The sequence below is a fragment of the Cicer arietinum genome, chromosome 1 (genome assembly GCF_000331145.2).
Source record: "Cicer arietinum cultivar CDC Frontier isolate Library 1 chromosome 1, Cicar.CDCFrontier_v2.0, whole genome shotgun sequence".
Lineage (NCBI taxonomy): Eukaryota > Viridiplantae > Streptophyta > Magnoliopsida > Fabales > Fabaceae > Cicer > Cicer arietinum.
The window spans coordinates 47115954-47134795 of record NC_021160.2 but is presented as its reverse complement, the minus strand read 5'-3'; the positions used below and the strand labels follow the sequence as shown (position 1 = coordinate 47134795).

The 18842-nt window shown below is 28.1% G+C and overlaps 1 protein-coding gene across 1 annotated transcript in view; it reads right to left on the bottom strand.

The window, feature by feature from the left end:
- The window catches only part of LOC101501634 (homeobox-leucine zipper protein PROTODERMAL FACTOR 2-like), a 22982-nt gene extending 14252 nt beyond the window's left edge, over positions 1 to 8730 (bottom strand). Inside the window, exons 1-5 of the mRNA XM_004487682.4 lie at positions 8233 to 8730; positions 7864 to 7965; positions 6350 to 6553; positions 5261 to 5432; positions 4076 to 4347 (exon numbers count right to left, since the gene is read on the bottom strand). Of these exons, the coding sequence (XP_004487739.1) occupies positions 4076 to 4347; positions 5261 to 5432; positions 6350 to 6553; positions 7864 to 7965; positions 8233 to 8631 (1149 nt within the window). The 5' untranslated portion in view covers positions 8632 to 8730. The remainder of the gene's footprint in view (positions 1 to 4075; positions 4348 to 5260; positions 5433 to 6349; positions 6554 to 7863; positions 7966 to 8232) is intronic.
- Positions 8731 to 18842: the final 10112 nt, after the last annotated feature.

The window sequence follows — 18842 nt, the reverse complement described above, 5'->3', positions numbered from 1 at the left end:
GAAGTGGTATACAAGCCAGGTCCAGAAAATAAAGCTGCTGACGCTCTTTCAAGAATGCATGAGGAGGCAGAGTTGAAAGGGATAACTTCTTTTCCCATATGTATGCAAGACCAACAAATTCAGCGGGAAGTTATGAATGATCCCCAATTGCAGAAGGTGATAACATAGCTACAACAAGACCCTACATCCCGGCCAGATTTCCAATTAATCAAAGGGAGACTTTTCTACCGTAGTAGACTGGCGTTATCTTCAAATTCTGGTTTTATACCTTTATTGTTGAAAGAATTTCACTCGTCTCCAACTGGTGGCCACTCAGGTTTTCTACGCACGTATCGAAGGATGGCAGGAAATCTTTATTGGGTAGGAATGAGAAAGTCAGTTATGGAATTTGTGCAGAGTTGCGACGTGTGTCAACTTCAAAAGTACGTTGCGTCCTCTCCTATGGGTTTGTTACAGCCCCTCTCAATTCTGGAGAAAATTTGGGATGATATTTCGATGGATTTTATCACTGGTCTCCCAAAATCGAAAGGGTTTGAAGCAATACTTGTAGTGATGGATAGATTATCCAAGTATGGAAATTTTATTCCCTTAAAACATCCATATATTGCGAGGAAGGTGGCTGAAATATTTATTAAAGAGGTGGTGCATCTTCATGGGGTGCCACAATCCATTGTTAGTGATCGTGATCCACTGTTTGTGAGTCTATTTTGGAAAGAGTTGTTTCGCTTACAAGGAACGATGCTGAATATGAGTTCGTCATATCATCCGGAGACTGATGGGCAAACGGAGGTGGTGAATCGGTGCTTAGAAGCATATCTTCGTTGTTTTGCATCGGAGCAACCGAATGAGTGGTCGCAATGGATTCATTGGGCTGAATTGTGGTATAACACCACATTCCATGTGTCTACAGGAACTACACCGTTTGAGGCAGTGTATGGATGAAAACCACCCATTGTGGTTAGATATTTACAGGGAGAAACGAAAGTAGAAGCGGTAGCAGTTGAATCGGTTGATCGTGATGAGGCCTTACGTGAACTTAAGTATCATTTGAACAGGGCCCAAGAACAGATGAAGAGGTATGCAGACAAGAAAAGAAAAGCATATTCATTTGAAGTGGGTGAGTGAGTATTTTGAAGTTCCGACCCCATAGACAGCAGACAGTGACTAGAAGGATTAACCAAAAACTGGATCCACGGTACTTTGAACCATTTCCGATCCTAAAGAAAATAGGGGCAGTATCCTACAAGTTGAAGCTACCAGAAGGAAGTAGAGTGCATGCAGTGTTTCACATTTCACAACTCAAGAAAGCTATTGGAGACTATTATGTTGAATCTCAACTACCAGACGAGTTAGAAATGGAAGCAGAAGAGGGGGAAGAACCGGAAGAATTGATGGCTGCAAGATCAGTGATGAAAGAAGGACAACTGGTGCGACAATGGCTGGTGCGTTGGAAAGGAAGAGTTGTAGAAGACACAACTTGAGAGGATGAATTACTACTAAAAAGTCAATTTCCATCTCTCAACCTTGAGGACAAGGCTGCATTTCCTAATGGCGGTAATGATAGAATTGGTGGGCTTAAGACTAGTGAAAGGTCTAAATCTGCAGTGTGGAGAACTTATGTCTGCAAGGGTAAAAAAGAGAATAAGCAGTCTATTAAGGACAGGGCAGAGAAACTCATTAAATTCTAGGGATTTCAGTTACACATAGGGGAATAAATTAAGGAGGGTAGGGGAGTATTGCTCATGAATAATTATAATTATCATTGAATTAGGAGATACTATTTTCTTTGGAGGAGCTTTGCTCTGGGTTATACATTGTTTCAGAATTTTCCCTTCTTCCATAAATCAATAAATTTCCATTTTATCTATCATTTTACGTTCACATATCCCTATTTTTCTATTATTCTATCATTATCATTAGTGAAAGTAATAATATAGTCATCGGACTGATTCATTCGACTAACTGAAAGTAAATTAAAATGATATTCAAGTACATAGAGAACATATGCGACTGAAATAGAATTAATAATTTGAACAGTGCCAACCCCTTGAGACCACGTTTGAGAGCTTTTGGCAGAAGTTATAGTACGTAAAAAACTAGATGTAGAGAGAAGAAAAGAGACTCTTATTACCAGTTACATGATCAGACGCGCCAGAATCAATAACCCAATGGTCAAGAAAAGATGAGTGAGAGAGGTAAACAAATGAGCTACCAGTGTGTGCAACTGAAGTAGTAGAACCAAAGTTCTGATGACTTTGAACCCACCGAAGGAAACCTTCATAATATATCGGGGAGCCTTGTGGAGATGGTGTAGTCTGAATAGTGGCAGAAGAATCAAGTTAAGTTGCATTTATCGAAGGCGAAGGTTTACCATGAAACTTCCAACAACGATCAATAATGTGTCCAAGTCAATTACAATGTTCACATTTGGGACATGGCTTAGAGTTGGATGGTCCTCCATGAGAGCGAATTTGATTATTATGTCCCAGAGATGCAAGGGCAGCAGTGTTAGTCAGAGCTGAAGTAATAGAAGGCTCAACTGGATATTTTGTTGGTACTCGAAGAAGGATCATTGAGGTAGTAGACATATCCGGAAGAGTATAAGATCTCAAAATCTTATTACACTTAGGGCAAGCAATAAAGGGCAAGAAGCATGAAGAAGGTGATGCATTGATCTAACTCCTTCGTTTAAACAACTGGACTACTTGCAGCATGAGGGAGAAGTTCATTAAAATCACGAAGTGCATTATGAACAGTGCCAAGATATGTACAAATAGAACCATTTATCGTCATCGGAGTAATGATTTTCAGCAAGTCGTGACAAACTCCATAGAGACGTTGAGTGTCATTAGTGTAGAGTGAATTTGTCTGACTCCAAAGTGATTCACACGTGAGATGTGCACGAAAAATCAGTTTAAGGTCAAGTTGAAGTGTAGACTTAATGAAACTGCATAATTGAGCACCTATATGCTTCCATTTTGAAGTTTCAGTCGCAACCACCTTTTCAGGATATTGTGTGAGATGTTCCTCGTAACCTTGACCAAGCATCCATAGTTTGATGTCAGCAGCTCAACTGTCATCATTTAATTCATTCAATTTTCAATAGAGAGAGGGGATGTGATGTAGTTGGAAAAGATGTTTTATGTTTCAATAGTAGACAGAGACGTCATGGTCGGTAAAAAGTATCATAAAATGTGTCTAAACCGAGGAAATAGAGGATGTTTGAATTGGAACGCGTATATTTATGACTCGAAACTAAAAACTCAGGGTGGATATGGAATCAGAAGGCTGGGGTGAGTGCAAATGGAGAAGTCGCGTCAACAACGGCTGTCAAACGCACCTTCACGCGCAGTGGCAGGAGGTGGCGCGTGGATCTGACGCGCTTGGAGCAAGGTGGCACGTGTGGGCGCCTGAGAGGTTCGTTGACGATGCGCCTTGAGGGTGGGCTGATTTGGGGTGTACGACACTGTTGTAGTGGTCGTTCTCCAAAAAAGTTGTTGGAGGGAGCAGCAACGGTGCAACAGAGCGTGGGTGGCTGGAAAACAATGAGAAGACAATAGTGTAGCCCAAACAGGGAGGGGGAAACTGGAGTTGAGAACACAGTTTGTCAGGAAAAAAAAAATTTCTCATCGGAGACTGTGGGTCCATCAGATAGTTGAAGATTAGGGTTGTCTCTCATTATGCTTTAGGTATCATGTTGAATGAGAAGAAAATATTAATAGACATGTTGAATAAGTGTTTCAACTACACAACGGAAATTCTTTATATAGACTATGAATAATAAATACACATCATAACATAAATACTTTAAAACTTTCTATTTATTTATATATATATATTAATATTTTATTTTCAAACGGTTTTTAAATTTATAATATTTGAAAAACTACTAATTAATTTTTAATAACGGTTGTATTTTTAAATTTTTTAAAACTAAGCATCCAAACATCAAAATTATAGTACACACTTTTTAATGTACATAGCCAAATGCAAATAACTCATAATAAACTCTTCTTCCTGGTCCATAAGTGTTAGAAATCAATTATTGATATTCATAATTTAAATCTAAGCATACCTTGTTTCTTGATTTCTCGTGACGAAGGAAGTTGAATAATCGATTTGGGGAGACATTAAGCCAAATAGTAGTACAAAAAACCACTGTTGTTCCAAGAGGCTTATTTGTAGTACCATTCATATTATTATTAATCATAACTCTTACATCTGTTGAACCACGAAAAGGAGCTAATCGCATCCATGGATTGCTAGCAGTAAGATTGGCACAAAAACTTCTCATCATTCTATCTGCTAGTCTCAAGAAACTTGTCCTCCCAGTTTGAGGTATAAGAACTATTTGCATCAAAAGAAACAAATATAACTAATGGAAGCAATTATCATGCTTTATTAAGATAAATAAAAAATATAATAATACTGATGAGAATAGTAATCCAACTCTATACTTATTTATCACTTTATTTTGTAACGCTTTCACATGAGACATTAAAGATCTACTTAGATTGGTTTATTCGAACTTACATGTCAATATAACTTATGAAATCAATTTATAGATTATATAAAACTCGTTTGATTTTATTTTTACAAAAAAGGACAGAACTTTCAACAGCTTTGTCGTTTGGGAACCTTCACAAGCTCTCCACAACCATTTTACTTCCAAACATAAAACACGTAAAATTCTCCAGCTTTGTTTGACAACTCAACACCTATGTAATTAAACTATTAGTTCTCTTTTTACCTTTGATTGCACACAAGATGTTTGTTCAATTAGCTGAATGATTTTATTAGAGAGAGACAGGGCTCTGTTGATGGCAGAATTTGTGAAGTTGAGGCAACAACAACGTATGATGATATTGAAATTAAAACTACCCAATATTGGGTTAGTCCCAATTGTCAATGGCCGTGGGAATAATCTATAATACATTGACATAAACATAAGACATAACACTAACTTTGATAAGTTTGACGTCGAGAATAATTTTAAAAAATAAAATATTTAAATGTAATTTATGTACATTAGAATAGTGTCACATATCTACGAAGACACTTTGATGTAAAGTTTTAGTGCTACACAAGGAGATTAACTTGAGATCACATTTTTTTAACTGAAGACTATTATGAAATATCGATAAAATGGTGGAATGCATTGGTATGCGTTTACAATTTGAGAGACTAAATTGAATTTTCACTCTCTTAGTTTTCAAAAAAGTCTTCAAATAGAAAGTTTAGGACAATAAAAATAAAGTACCTCGATGATCTGCAACCAATTTTGTAGAATTGAGTGCTTGAGACCACTCAATGTGGCGAATAATGGAAGAAAGCCAACGGGTTGCACCAAAAGCCAAACCAGAGGTTACTAACGGCTTGAAAAGATCATTCAATTGGCTATGGTCTACTTCCATATGCTCCACCCATATAACCTAAGTTAATTTACTTATTAGAACATCAAACCAATTATTTATTAATCACAACTATAATATAGTTGCTTTTAAAAAAACAACAGCAATAAATTAAGAGATTAATTGTTGTTGGGGTTAAAAGTTTTATACAATTACGGATCACAATTACTTGTGACTACATAGATATATGATTTTAAAAGTATTAGTTATCATTAAAATCAATGATCCGACTATTATGATTGACTAGGATGTCATATACATTATCAATTTTACACTGTCAATCAATCACAATAGTTTGCAATAGTTATATCATTAAAAATGTTTGATTTTTCCTATAACTACCTCTAAAATCACATTCATGAATATAAATTATTTTATGCTAACAGTGCATGACACTTAAAAGTCACATTCTTTTGTAATTTTGTTTACATTTATAGATAATTAATCTCCTTGATTTTATAAAATAAAATAAGTACATTCACAAGAATGTACTACTATTTATGATATTTATTGGAAACTCATTCCATATCAATTGTGTGCTAAGTATTAATAACAAAGAGTTATATGAATAATAACATTAAAAGCTACTTACTGTTTTTTTTTAAATAGTCAATACTAGTATTTATTTGTTAATTTTTCAATCCACTGAACCTCTTCATGACTCCTAGAAAAGTTACTCAGTTTGGACAATTAAAACAAAATAGAGAAAAATGGTCATGCACTACTCTTTACATTGTCCGTAAATATTAATAACAACTATTGATTTAATCATTTGACTTCATGATTATAATTTTTATCGATCAAATACTATATAGTCTATGACTCATGTTAATCGTCGGTATAAAATTGTTTACACGGACTGTGTATATCTTTTAAACTAAAAAATTAATGAGTAAAATTTCTAATAATCAAGATTGAAAGGAGTATATGTATAGAACCTGGGAATAATCATTAGGAGGCATTCCTATAATCATACAGCCTGAAGGTCTTCTTCGAAGATTGTTTGAGGGAGATGAAAAAATGTTCTCCAAAGATACATCAACGACAGCCCAATTGTCATGAGAAAGTTGCTTGCAGTACCTTGCAAAATAACACTCCCGAGTTGGTACAGCAGGACTAGGCAAATGAAATTCTGCACTCATCTACAATAAGAAAAAATAAGAAAAAGAAGATATATAAAGTGAAATGAGAATATTAACATTAATTTTGAAATTCAAATGGTCAGCTGAATATTTTTTGATAAAGCCAACATTCATTTTTTGACATATTATACGAAACAGCCCAAGACAACCACAAAGCACAATATTGTATGCTCCATTAATTGAGTAAATAGTCATTTTTGGTAATTGAATATGTGATGCTCAATCATTATAGTTTATGATTGCCATGCATCATAATTACAAAATCATCTCAGAATGTGTTTTTGATTAGTTAAGTTTTCGATATTATCTTTCATTTTAATTGGTTAACTTATTACTCAAATGTTATACATTTTATAATTTCTCAATGAAACTAGTCTCAAATTACTTAACAAAAGATATACTCATAAATTTGTAGTTTGGATGTATTCTCTTTTTTTTTTTTTTTTTTACAGTAAAAAGTTAGGTAAAGGGAAATAATGTCACTGTGCAAGATCACTGAGTCTAATCTTAAAAATTAAATTCTTAATAAATAAAAAAGTAATTTTAATAATTAAAAAATTAGTAAAATAAATTTTAGTCCATATACACATATCAATTTCAATTTACATGATGCACTCTTCACATATCAATTTACATGATAGACGTGAACACACCAACCACAATTTTATTTGTAAAACACGCTCATATAGAATTCAAAATTTAGATAAAATTTAAAAAAGAATTTTAATATTGAAATAATTCTTTTGAGAAATTTTTTTTTTCAGATTTCTTTCTCTATCTCAGTGACAATAAGTCTTTCAAGACATTGTATCATTTTACTTTTTCAATTAGTTTTTATTCTCTTTTTCAATCGTTGAGACATTATATTATTGTGTTAGTGTATTGTCAACTAGTTTTTAAAATTTAAAATTCTAATTAACTATTTTAAACAAATTGAATTCTTAAAAATGTTAACACGATTCAAATATTCTACTATAATGTTGGGATTGAAAAAATGTGATGTAATTAATTGAACGATTAATTCATGAAATATGGGATATTAAGAGACAAAGATTGCTTCTTTGTTAGGTGATTTGTGTTAAATTGAAATGCTATTTACTGAGGCCATTAAGTAAGTCATGGAATCAATTCAAATCATGGCCATTAAGTCATGTAATCAATTCAAATCACGCATCTTATAATAATAAATACATTCATTCTCACAAAACTTTTTCAAAAACATAATATTGATACGAAAATAAAAAGTTCATGAAAATAGCAGAACATCTAAAACATATTTATCTATATGAAAATAACATCTTAAAACTCACCACATTCAATTTTCCATCGAAGCTTTCTTCCACTCCATCTGAAAAACTACCTAAAAGAGTTGCCTTTGATACAACATTATAAAATGTTGTCGACCATTCATTCTAATAGAATTTATAAAAAAAATTTAAAGTTAATCTAATATATTATACAATGCAAAATATATGAAATTGAATTTGAATAGAATGAATAATACACATCATGGGAATCCGATAATTTCAGTGATTTCTAATTTTCGTAACATTGCTAATAAAAAAATTGTAAATATAGTGTATAAATGAAATATAATCCTATACCTAGACTAGGGAATTAGAAAATTATAAATGACAGTATATAAATTATAAAAAAAAAAATGAATAAAAAACACTAACCACGTTCATTAGTAATTCTACAAGTTTAATTGGAGTAATATTAACACATGCCATATCTCGTGAAGCTTCAATCTGCAAAGCATCGTCACAGTCTCCTCTCGGCATAAAATTGGGATTAGTTTCACAGGAATCAAAACTAGGTAAAATTTGAGTTTCTCCAACCTCAACTAATTTAATAATCTCCCTTAAAGTTGCATCAGCATGACCAAATTGTGTCAAATATTCAATATCATTGATAATTTGGTATTTGTGATCTTTGTGTTGATTCCATAAAGATTCCCCTGAAACACACATCTTGCATAATTCTTCTATTGCCGAATGGGCACAATCAATTATTTTTGTTTTGGTTGGTTCCACCAACATTGAAACCCCAAGAAGAAGATCACTCGCTCGTTCCATGTTGAGTAGCCGTAAATAGAGTTTGAGTAATGTTCCCAGATTTGGGATTTATTATATTCCATGTACTGCAGTGAGAGTTTTTCTAAGGTTACCAGAGAATTTGTTGGGAATAATCCCAACAATCCCTCCACGTCAAGTACTATCTTTATATATAATTAATTTAATAAATTATTCTACCGAAAATTAATTAGAATTATTATATTTTATGATACTCGTAAATTTTTTTTGATAAAATATTATAAACTTGTAAATTATAATAAGTTATCTGCTATAAACTTAATTATACAGGCTTTATCTACTATAAACTTATAAGTTATAATAAGTTATCCGCATTAGATAGCACTTTGGTCTTGTCAAATAGTATCTTAGTTTTCTATAATATTTTCTTCTTAATTTTATTTTTTATTTAAATTCTTTTAATTATAATTTTAATTATCATTAGTTAACTAATTATAAACAATTGAATATTCATTCCTAAGTTAAATTATAAATTAAATTACATTTAATACTTAAATTGGAACACTCTTATGAAGTCAAATCTAAATTAATTATTTTTCAATTTGATTTAAAGATATAGAGACTAAAATAAAAATAACAATAATATACACTAAAGTTTCATAAAATACTTCAGGATTTCATTTCATCGTGATGGATGCTTATTATGATTTTTATGAATTTTGCTCATCTAAAATTAAAAATTGACAAAATATATAATATCAAAAATACGTTACACATTAATACATTGATAGTTGATTTTATTATTCATTTTATTTCCAAAAATACGTTACTCATTAATACATTAATAGTTGATTTTATTATTCATTTTATTTCCAAAAATAAGTTACAGAAGTCAATTCCGATTTTTATTGGAGAAGAAAATGGAGAAAGAGACACGTAAGTGGCAATAGTGCCTATTTGTAACTTGGTCTATATGTACAAAGAAAATATCAATTTTTTTAGGTGGATTTTTTGTTTCAGTTTTGCTTTTCATTAAGCAATTTTATTAACTGACAATTTTATCTTTTTTTATTCAATTAATTAATTGATTTAAAAAAGCTTCTATACTAAACAAAATTAGGATACCAAGTGTTAGTGTAATTTTTTTTTTCAATTTTGTATTTCATTTAAATAATTTTATTTATTATTTTATCATTCTTTAATAATCAAATAACTAATTTTTTTTAATACAATCGTATAAAATTATATCAATAAAAACGAACAAACGGAGACATTAATTGGGACACCGTTTGTGCAAAATGTAAAATTAATAGAAAATTTGCTGAAAATAAAATATTTTTAAACAATTCTTAAAATACATTGACTATTGAAATAGCTAACGCACACAAAGCTCCATTTAATGAGAGATTGTGCGAGTTTGTATCTAGAGTAGCTCTGAGATGCATTTTATGACGAAAAGTGTTGATGATTAATGTGTAGAATGTGTCACTTTTAATTAAATTGTACTATATTGGATGTGTTTATGTCAGATTTTTTAAAAAATTATTATGTTAAAAAAATTACTTTTTTGGTTAAAAATGAAAAAGTAGAAATAGTAATGCCTCACATTTGCTCCTTGCATAGATGAAAGTGAAAATAAATTTTAAACATACGGATCTAATTATCCTTACGCTTTTTAGAAAATCTAAAATTATCCTCCATCAATTTTTACTAAGATTTTCTCCATGCATCAGTTTTATTTTTCTCCTTCCACGAGACTGTGATATAAGTAATTTTTGTTGTTTTTATGTCTTTTATTAGAATCATTTTATTTATACATTATCTATATGATACGAATTTTGTTTTTTTGCTTTTGTATATTTATTTATTGTTTTTTTTATGAGTACTTAAGGTACATTATTCAATTTTGAAATGTGTCTAAGAAATGATAATTAGAAAAGTCATGTCTTTTATGGTAATTTTGTAGTTTAAAAAATCACTTTTATAAAATTATATACAAACAAATTAAAAATCATTTTTATGATAGTAAACAAACGAAAATCAAATAATCATTTTTAAACAAATCTCTACAAAATAATCTCTAAATTTTTTTAACTAAAAATCATTTTTCTTTAAATTTAAACAAATGCATCCATTATATTTTCTAGTATAATAATCTATGAGTAGTCCTTAAGTCTTAGTAGTCGATATTGTTAGATTGGATATCATATCTTGAGTTTGAGTTTGAAATCTCATAGTAGTGTGTGTGAGTTTATGATAGTATGTATCATTTTGTCTATAGATCCCAAAAAATTAATCAATTAGTATGTAGAAAATGAGATAAATTGATTAGTTTAATGGAGTAATAACATAAGAATAATAGATTAATCTAAGTTAATGGTTAGGTGCGTTTGTTTGAACTTAAATAATTTTTAATTTAAAAAATTCAGAGATTATTTTTTAGAGATTTGTTTAAAAATAAATTTTTTTTTTCGTTTGTTTATTATCATAAAAATGATTTTTTTTTAAAATGATTTTTAATCTGTTTGTATATAATTTTATAAAAGTGATTTTTTAAACTACAAAATTATCATTAATGACATGACTTATCTAAATACATTAATTTTTCTCTTTTCTAAAATTACCATAAATATGGTGTCATATTTTCATTATGCATAATCATTAAGACAGTCGTTAGTACTCGGTAGAATATTTGTCATGTGAGGTGTCAATATCTAAAGCATTTGTTGCTGAGGACAATTTCATATTTTCAAAAAGGATAATTGAGTAATTACATCGTTTTCTCCCATTAGTGAGTTAAGTTTCATGTTTTTAAATTGTACGACATCTTTCTCTCTCATCTATCGCAGAGACAATTGTGAAAAACTACTATTTTTTACCTTTTTATTTTTAGCCAAAAAATAAGTTTTTTAATATAATCATTTTTCAAAAATCTAAAACAAACATTATTCAAACAATAAAAATAATTTATGGTTTGAAAATATAAATGTTTTCATGAAAAAAACTGAAACTAACGCACACAATATAGAATAATCGATTAATTGGAATTTTAATTGATTAGGATGATGCCCATAATTGTAAAACGTCTAAGTTAGACAATAATTGATTAATGAAGCTTAATGAATCGATTGTGATAATAATCAAAATAAAAAATGACAAAGTTAGGAATTAATCGAATAGAAACTTAACATTAATCAATTAAGAATAAAATTAGAATCCGAAAAGATCAACGAAATTATGAATAAATTGATAAAAGACCTAGGGTTAATTGATTATGTTAAGTAAGAATGATAACTCAGGACATTAGCTAAATAATAATAAATAAATAAAGTTAAGTATTAAATGATTGGCTACTAAATTAGGGTTAAGTTAATAAGTTTAACTAATAAAGTTTTTTTATATATGTTTGATATACTGATTATAAACATTAGTTTATTGTAGGACACTCGGAGTGAAGTTGGATACTGATAGTTGATGATGGTTATTATCTCATTCATGTTAAGTATTGTCGTTGTATAGTAGGACATGTTGGAGGTTGTATTGTGATAAAATTGAAGTTCGATGATCAAGGAGACTTTGAGGGTGTTATTAGAAGGGAAGTTTGACGTAAAGGAGGAGCACTGCAAGAGTGTTATGTTGAATATCAAATCACCCTTATTAGACCTTCTTGTTCGTAGGATTATAGGTGGCTTCTCTATTAGTTTCGAACCAAAGATATATAGAAGGATTTAACGGGAAGCAATTGATGAGTAGAATTATGTCGTATTATCTTGCATTGTTGGTAGTGTTTATTGTTATATGTTGTGATGTTGATTGTGCATTTAATTCACTTTGCTTCAGCTCATTATATCTTTGAAAATGATGATTCACCTTCGTTTGTTTCCATGTGGCTACTTACACATAAGTAATCGCCATCACGAGGAAGACACGGAGTGATTGACATGTTGCCAACAGATAAGTTAGTTATTTATTTATTCATGTTGAATTAACATATTAGTCGAACAATAAATTAAGATTATATAATAGAGTCATCTTTAATTGGTGTGACAATTTTTAATTAAACTCTTTTGATTATGTTATTTTTCCATATTTTCAAATTGTGATATTGCTATATTTAAATGCGTTTTATTTACGAACCAAATTTATTCGTGTTTATATTATAATTATGCTTTAAAATATTTGTGAAGTGGAGGGAGTCAAAAACAACCCTTTCAATGTCAATTAACCAACCTTATCAATGCCAATGAAGCAGCCCTTCAAGTTCTTGAAACAATTTCCAACTACTATATTGATGACATAATTAGTGTTTAATTAATGAAAGTTGTGGTTATTGAGTGATTGCATCATCACTTGGATATGGTGAGAATTATTGGTCTCTAATTGGTCAATGTTTGAATAATGAAATTAGTTCTCATGTTAATTAATCTTTGTGATACATTATTCACCCGACACATAGAAGAAATGGGGAAGTCTTTGAAAATAACAACTTTGGACACTCAATCTTCGGATAAGTGAATGTCCATATTAGAAATATATTATGTGATAACGACACTTAACATAGTGTCATTCTAGTCATGTTAATTAGCAAATACCTTTAACACAGTTTTCTTAGGCCCTCCCATTCCGAGTAATATAAGTGTTTTGTTGTTTGATAACTATTGTACAATGACATGGGAGACTCTTACTTAAAAGAGAGATGATTGAAATTTAAGTGTAACTTGTTTTATCACACATCAATTAAGAATGAATTAAATGAATATATATATATATATATATATTAGTACACATCAACTAAGAATGTCTTAAGATTAAAAGTGAAAATATAATGTCAAAGTCTCCTAATAATCCAAATAGTTGACCCATTTTTTTCTCTCATGTGCTCCTCTAAACTATTGAACAAACTCATGTAATTAAAACATCGACGAATGTTACAGCTATTACAAACTAGTACTTAAAAGTCATCAAAAACTCATTAGAACGATTCTTTTTGTCTTTATAGTTGAGACAATAACTCGATCAAAGTCAATTAGATTAAATTCAATAAAAATAAAGAAAAACATATATGTCTCTCAAAACTCAACTCGTTAAATCAACATCAATTAGATCGTCGTCTTAAACGCAAAACATAAAAAGTTGTTAATTTATATTTTTATTGCTATTAAAAGTTTGAAGTAATTTTTAGACACTTTTTACTTTTTACAGTAGGCCTTAAAATCTGCCTTAAAACATCACCTCTGACGTTATAAAGGGGAATGGGTGATAAAAAAAAAAGTTCAATGTTTGTTGAACTAATTTAATTTAATGACCCAATGCATTAAAATGCCCCTGACATTTGTTAATCACATGATCATTATTTCAGTTGGTGTCATCTTCTAGCTGATGAATCAGTAGTGGGATTCCACCAAAAAATAAAAGAGTCAGAGATACGAAATGTTCAAATGACAAAGAAACATCGCCATGTTTTTTGTCCTTTGACAAAATATGGTCACACAACATATTGAACTTTTAGAAATTTTGCATGTGTTGTTGTGGTCCATGTTTTTCTTTTTGGTCAAAATACCTTTCTCCTCTTCATATTGAAGTGATCATTATGTAGTTTTATTTTAAATTGCAAGAAGGGGTCCTCCAATTTAATTACTGAAACTGTTTCAATGCAATTTGCATCATTTCATGAATATGTCACACTGTTTGGGTATTGGTACTTTCGTGTTGCCAGAAAGCTACCAACAGCAACTATAGTAGTGCGCTCAGTTCTAATTTAAAACTCGTGTCCTTTTGATTTTATTTTTATTTTATGAATTATATAAATAATCCAAAATGACATTATGGAATGAATTATGCATAAATAAACGATCTCTTTTTTACTTTTTTACTGATCACACACAACGAACACGCACAAATTAATAAGATTATGTTTAATGAAAAGAAACGTAGAAAATAATTAAGAAATGGTATGAAATTAAGGACATGTATAATTTAATTAATGGTAAACACTCTTCAAATTCAATTAGTTAGTTTATGTATTATCTACTATGAACTAATTTATCTTTTATCGGCTATAAGTTAATCACTATCAACTAATCTATATGCCATTCAGGGTTGGTTCAATGTAAAAATTAGTAAAACTAAGGTTTTAGATTATCGAAAAATAATTAATTTTTTATGTATATTTAAGTTTAAAAAACATAAAAATTTAAATATTACAACAAGTAAAAGGTTTTACAATTATAAAATAATATAATCGATGTGACTTCTGTTAAGCGATCAACTTACTTTAAAAAATAAATTGAGCAATTCATTGAGATGATTATAATATTAATCATTGATCGACTGAGATGAATCAAATTCATCATTAACTTATTTAATTAAAATATTTGGCATCTCATAAAACAAAAAATATATAATTTAAATAAAATTATACTAAAATATTGGTTATAGTATTAAAAAAATATCTATTGTTTTTTTTATCAATATTTTGCTTTAAAATTTATTTTAAATCTCAATAAGTATTTGGCCGGTATTTATGTCATCCGTCATTTTTTTACCAATAGAGAACCTATATATCACTCCCGAATTGTTTATTTCGATAATTTTTAAAATGTCTAGATACGTTGTATCTATATCATGTTATCAAAATAATATTTATAAAATTTATTAGTCTCCCAAAATACTACTCTAAACAGAGTTAGTAAAAATGACGTACTTTCCACAGGCCAAGATAATGAAACAAAAATAAAGAACGTCAACAAATACAGAAAATAAGTACCAAAACAAACGGCTAAAGCTAACAAACGCCAAAGTCATCAACTTTTTTTATTCTTTTTAAAATGATTCCTACTTCAATTCGATGTTTCTTTATGGCTTATAAGTCAATAGACTCAAATTCTCAATACATCATTTCATCCAATGATAAGTTGCCTTTGTTTATCCTTTTCAACGGAGATGATAGTGCCTCTAAATAAATTAAATCAAAATAAAATTAGAAGAATCTTTTTTATTAAAAAAATATAAACATACAAAAAAAGAAAATTAATTAATTAGGTGAGCAAATAAACGCTACTAGTTCTTATGAATTTCTCATAGAGTATATTTGAATGGAGTAATTAAAAATTTTAAGAAAATTATAATTTGTTATTTAAATAAATGAATTGTTCTTTGATAATTAGGCTATTTTTATAAATTTTAAAAAATTAGACTACAAATTAAATTAAATTTAAGTCAAAACTGAACTTTAGGAAAAGGGAGAGACTATTTTGCAAATTTTAGAGATCAATAGCAAAAAATAAAATATAAACTAATATGAAAATTTTGAAACATATAAAGTCAAAACTTTAAATTTAAAAAATTATAAGGACCATTTCATGATTCATTTTTTATAAAGTAAAGAAAAAATTAAAAAAATTTAAATTTTAAATGGTATTTAAAAATTTCTAAATTTAACTTCAACAAATATTTTATAATATTCTTTATTTTAAAAATTCTCTAAATTTATTATTCAAATAAAATAATTTATATTAAAAAATTTAAATTTAAAAAAGAAAATACATTTCGACTTTAGTTTTTATCATTAGAATTACAAGAAGTAGATGATGCCGATCGATCGAGGCTTTGGTTTTTATCCTCTTCTTCCTTTCTTATGATATAGAAATTATTTTACAAAATACATTAGAGCCGTGCGTGCAATATCCCACAATTAAATAAATTAAATGATGCAAAAAATAAGTTTTTAGTATTTGAAAGGAGCTAGTCATCACAACGTAGTAAATTATTCCATTTAATATATGATCATATTTCAAATAAAATTATTTTTAAGTGCAGAAATTTTGTGGAAAAGGTTTTTAGTTCATGTAAAATGACTAAATTTAGTTTTGGTCTTAGTATATTAATTTAGTTTTGTTCTTAGTATATTTTGTCATTTTATTATTATCCCTCTAAAATATGATGAGTAAATAGTAAAATTGGTCTATAAAATTAAAAACGTCAATTAAATTAGTTTTTGAATTTTATAAATTAATAAATATATTTATAAAATTATAAGATATTAATTAAAATAGTCCATATTTAAAGTTTTATCATTAGAAAATCTGATGTGATATTTTAATTGAATATACGATTTGCATGAGTTGATTTCATATTAATATCATCACAACATAAATTAATTTTTTCTATAAAATTTAAATATTTCATGAATTAATTTGTCAATAATCAGTTTATATATATAATTACAATTATTCACAAATTTGTCTGTGAGATTATAAAATTTCATTAACATATTTGTCTTCGAGAAAATGACATTAACGTAAAATCAACATTGATAAACCATATATTCATTTATAATACTATATCAAAATATTTAATAACAAAAATTTATTAAGATTATTTTGATTATTATTTTATAATTTCAAAAATATATTTATCAATTACAAAATTTACAAAATAATTTGATCCACATTAATTAATTTATCTAGTCATTCAAAATATGACTGTTTATTTTGGTCTACTATCACTTAACGTTGAATAACTTATTTATTTTTTCTTTTTGGTGCAAACATTCATTATTTATTTGTGTCTTACTAAAGCTCGTGTGGTTGTCCCAGATGGCCCACATTTGCAAATGTGACGTTAGCATGTAAGTACTCTCTAAAAATTCGTTTGACATATTCCTTATATATCTTTTTAATTAAAATTCTTCTTCTTATCCTATATTAAAATTTATATACAAAAATATTTTATATTGAAGACACTGATGCAATCAAGATTTTTTTTTCATTTAGGGATTACATCCTGTCGAGGCGATCATATGTTGTCATATTTTTTATATTTTAACAAATGATTAATTATTAATATAATAAATAAATAAAATTAAATGAAAAAATAATATATTAAAGTTAATGCAGGTGGATAGATATGTCAAATAAAATCATATGCTATAATATTTTAATAATTTTCTTTTATGTTGTACCCTATTAATTGTAAAAAAATGAACAACTTCATTTTATTATTTTTCCTCTTATTTTGCATCCTAATAAAATAAACATAATTATATTAATAAATCAAACAAAATACATGGAATCAAAAACAATATAAGCCGACTCAAGACTTGTGTCCAAACAAATTAATGTATTTTGTTTGATTTGATTAATATAATATAATTTTTTTATTTTTTTATTAGGATGTAAAATAAGAGAAATTTGTTAACAAAATATAATAGAGTTGCCAATTTGTTTGCTGCAAAATAGGAGAAATATGTTAAAATATTATAGCATGTTATTTTCTTTTGTACATCTATTCAACCGCATTAATATTAATTTTAATTTATTTTTTTTAATGTATTTTTGTTTGATGTTATTAATTTAGTTTATTTTATTATTATTTATTTATTAAACTAACATCCCTACATTCTGACCTCTTAAAACTAAAAAAATTTCATATGATTGCATACTTATTGTGCAACTCTCAAGAAAATGAGATATTTATAAATTTCAATGTAGAGTATAATTGAGGATTTTAATTATAAATAAAATATAATAAAAAAATATTATTTGTTTATGCTCTTAAAATAAAACATACTTATTAGAATAGGAAGATAGTACTCCGAGGATAACCTTATTATTAGATTTCTCGCAGAGACGACTAATGTGTGTTCTTCTTTTTACTTTTATAAATAAAAATAATAGATTTTATATATAATTTTAAATAAAGTTACTTGGTTAAAAAAAAGTACAAAATTGTAAACAAGTAATTTAAACAAAGAGTAAAATTAGTAGAATAAATGTCACATTAAAACTTAGTAACCTTTGCTAATTTTTTATTTACAAAAGTAACCTTTTGTATAAAGATATAGACATTTGAAAAATTCAATTATTTAATTAAATTTTGTATTCAATTATTGTTAGACATTGACATAAGGAAATGAGTTAGTCGAAAGAACATTTCCAAACTTGTATATGGTGACTGAATGAATGACTAATTAAGTATTAGTAGAAAGTTTAGTCCACGATAAAGAAAACTTTGGCATATCTTTGTTGGCGCCTGCCTCATCTGTCACCATAAAGGTCAAACCCCACACTCTACTTATAATTTTTAGGTGAGAATTGCTATGGTACTCGTAAAAAATATATCGATATTTTTAATTTTTTTCTACATGGGTATCTATATATTATATATTTAATTAATTAAATTATTTATATTAATATATTTATTTTTTAAAATTTAATAAAAAATATTATTTTTTTTATTTTAATTAAAATTAA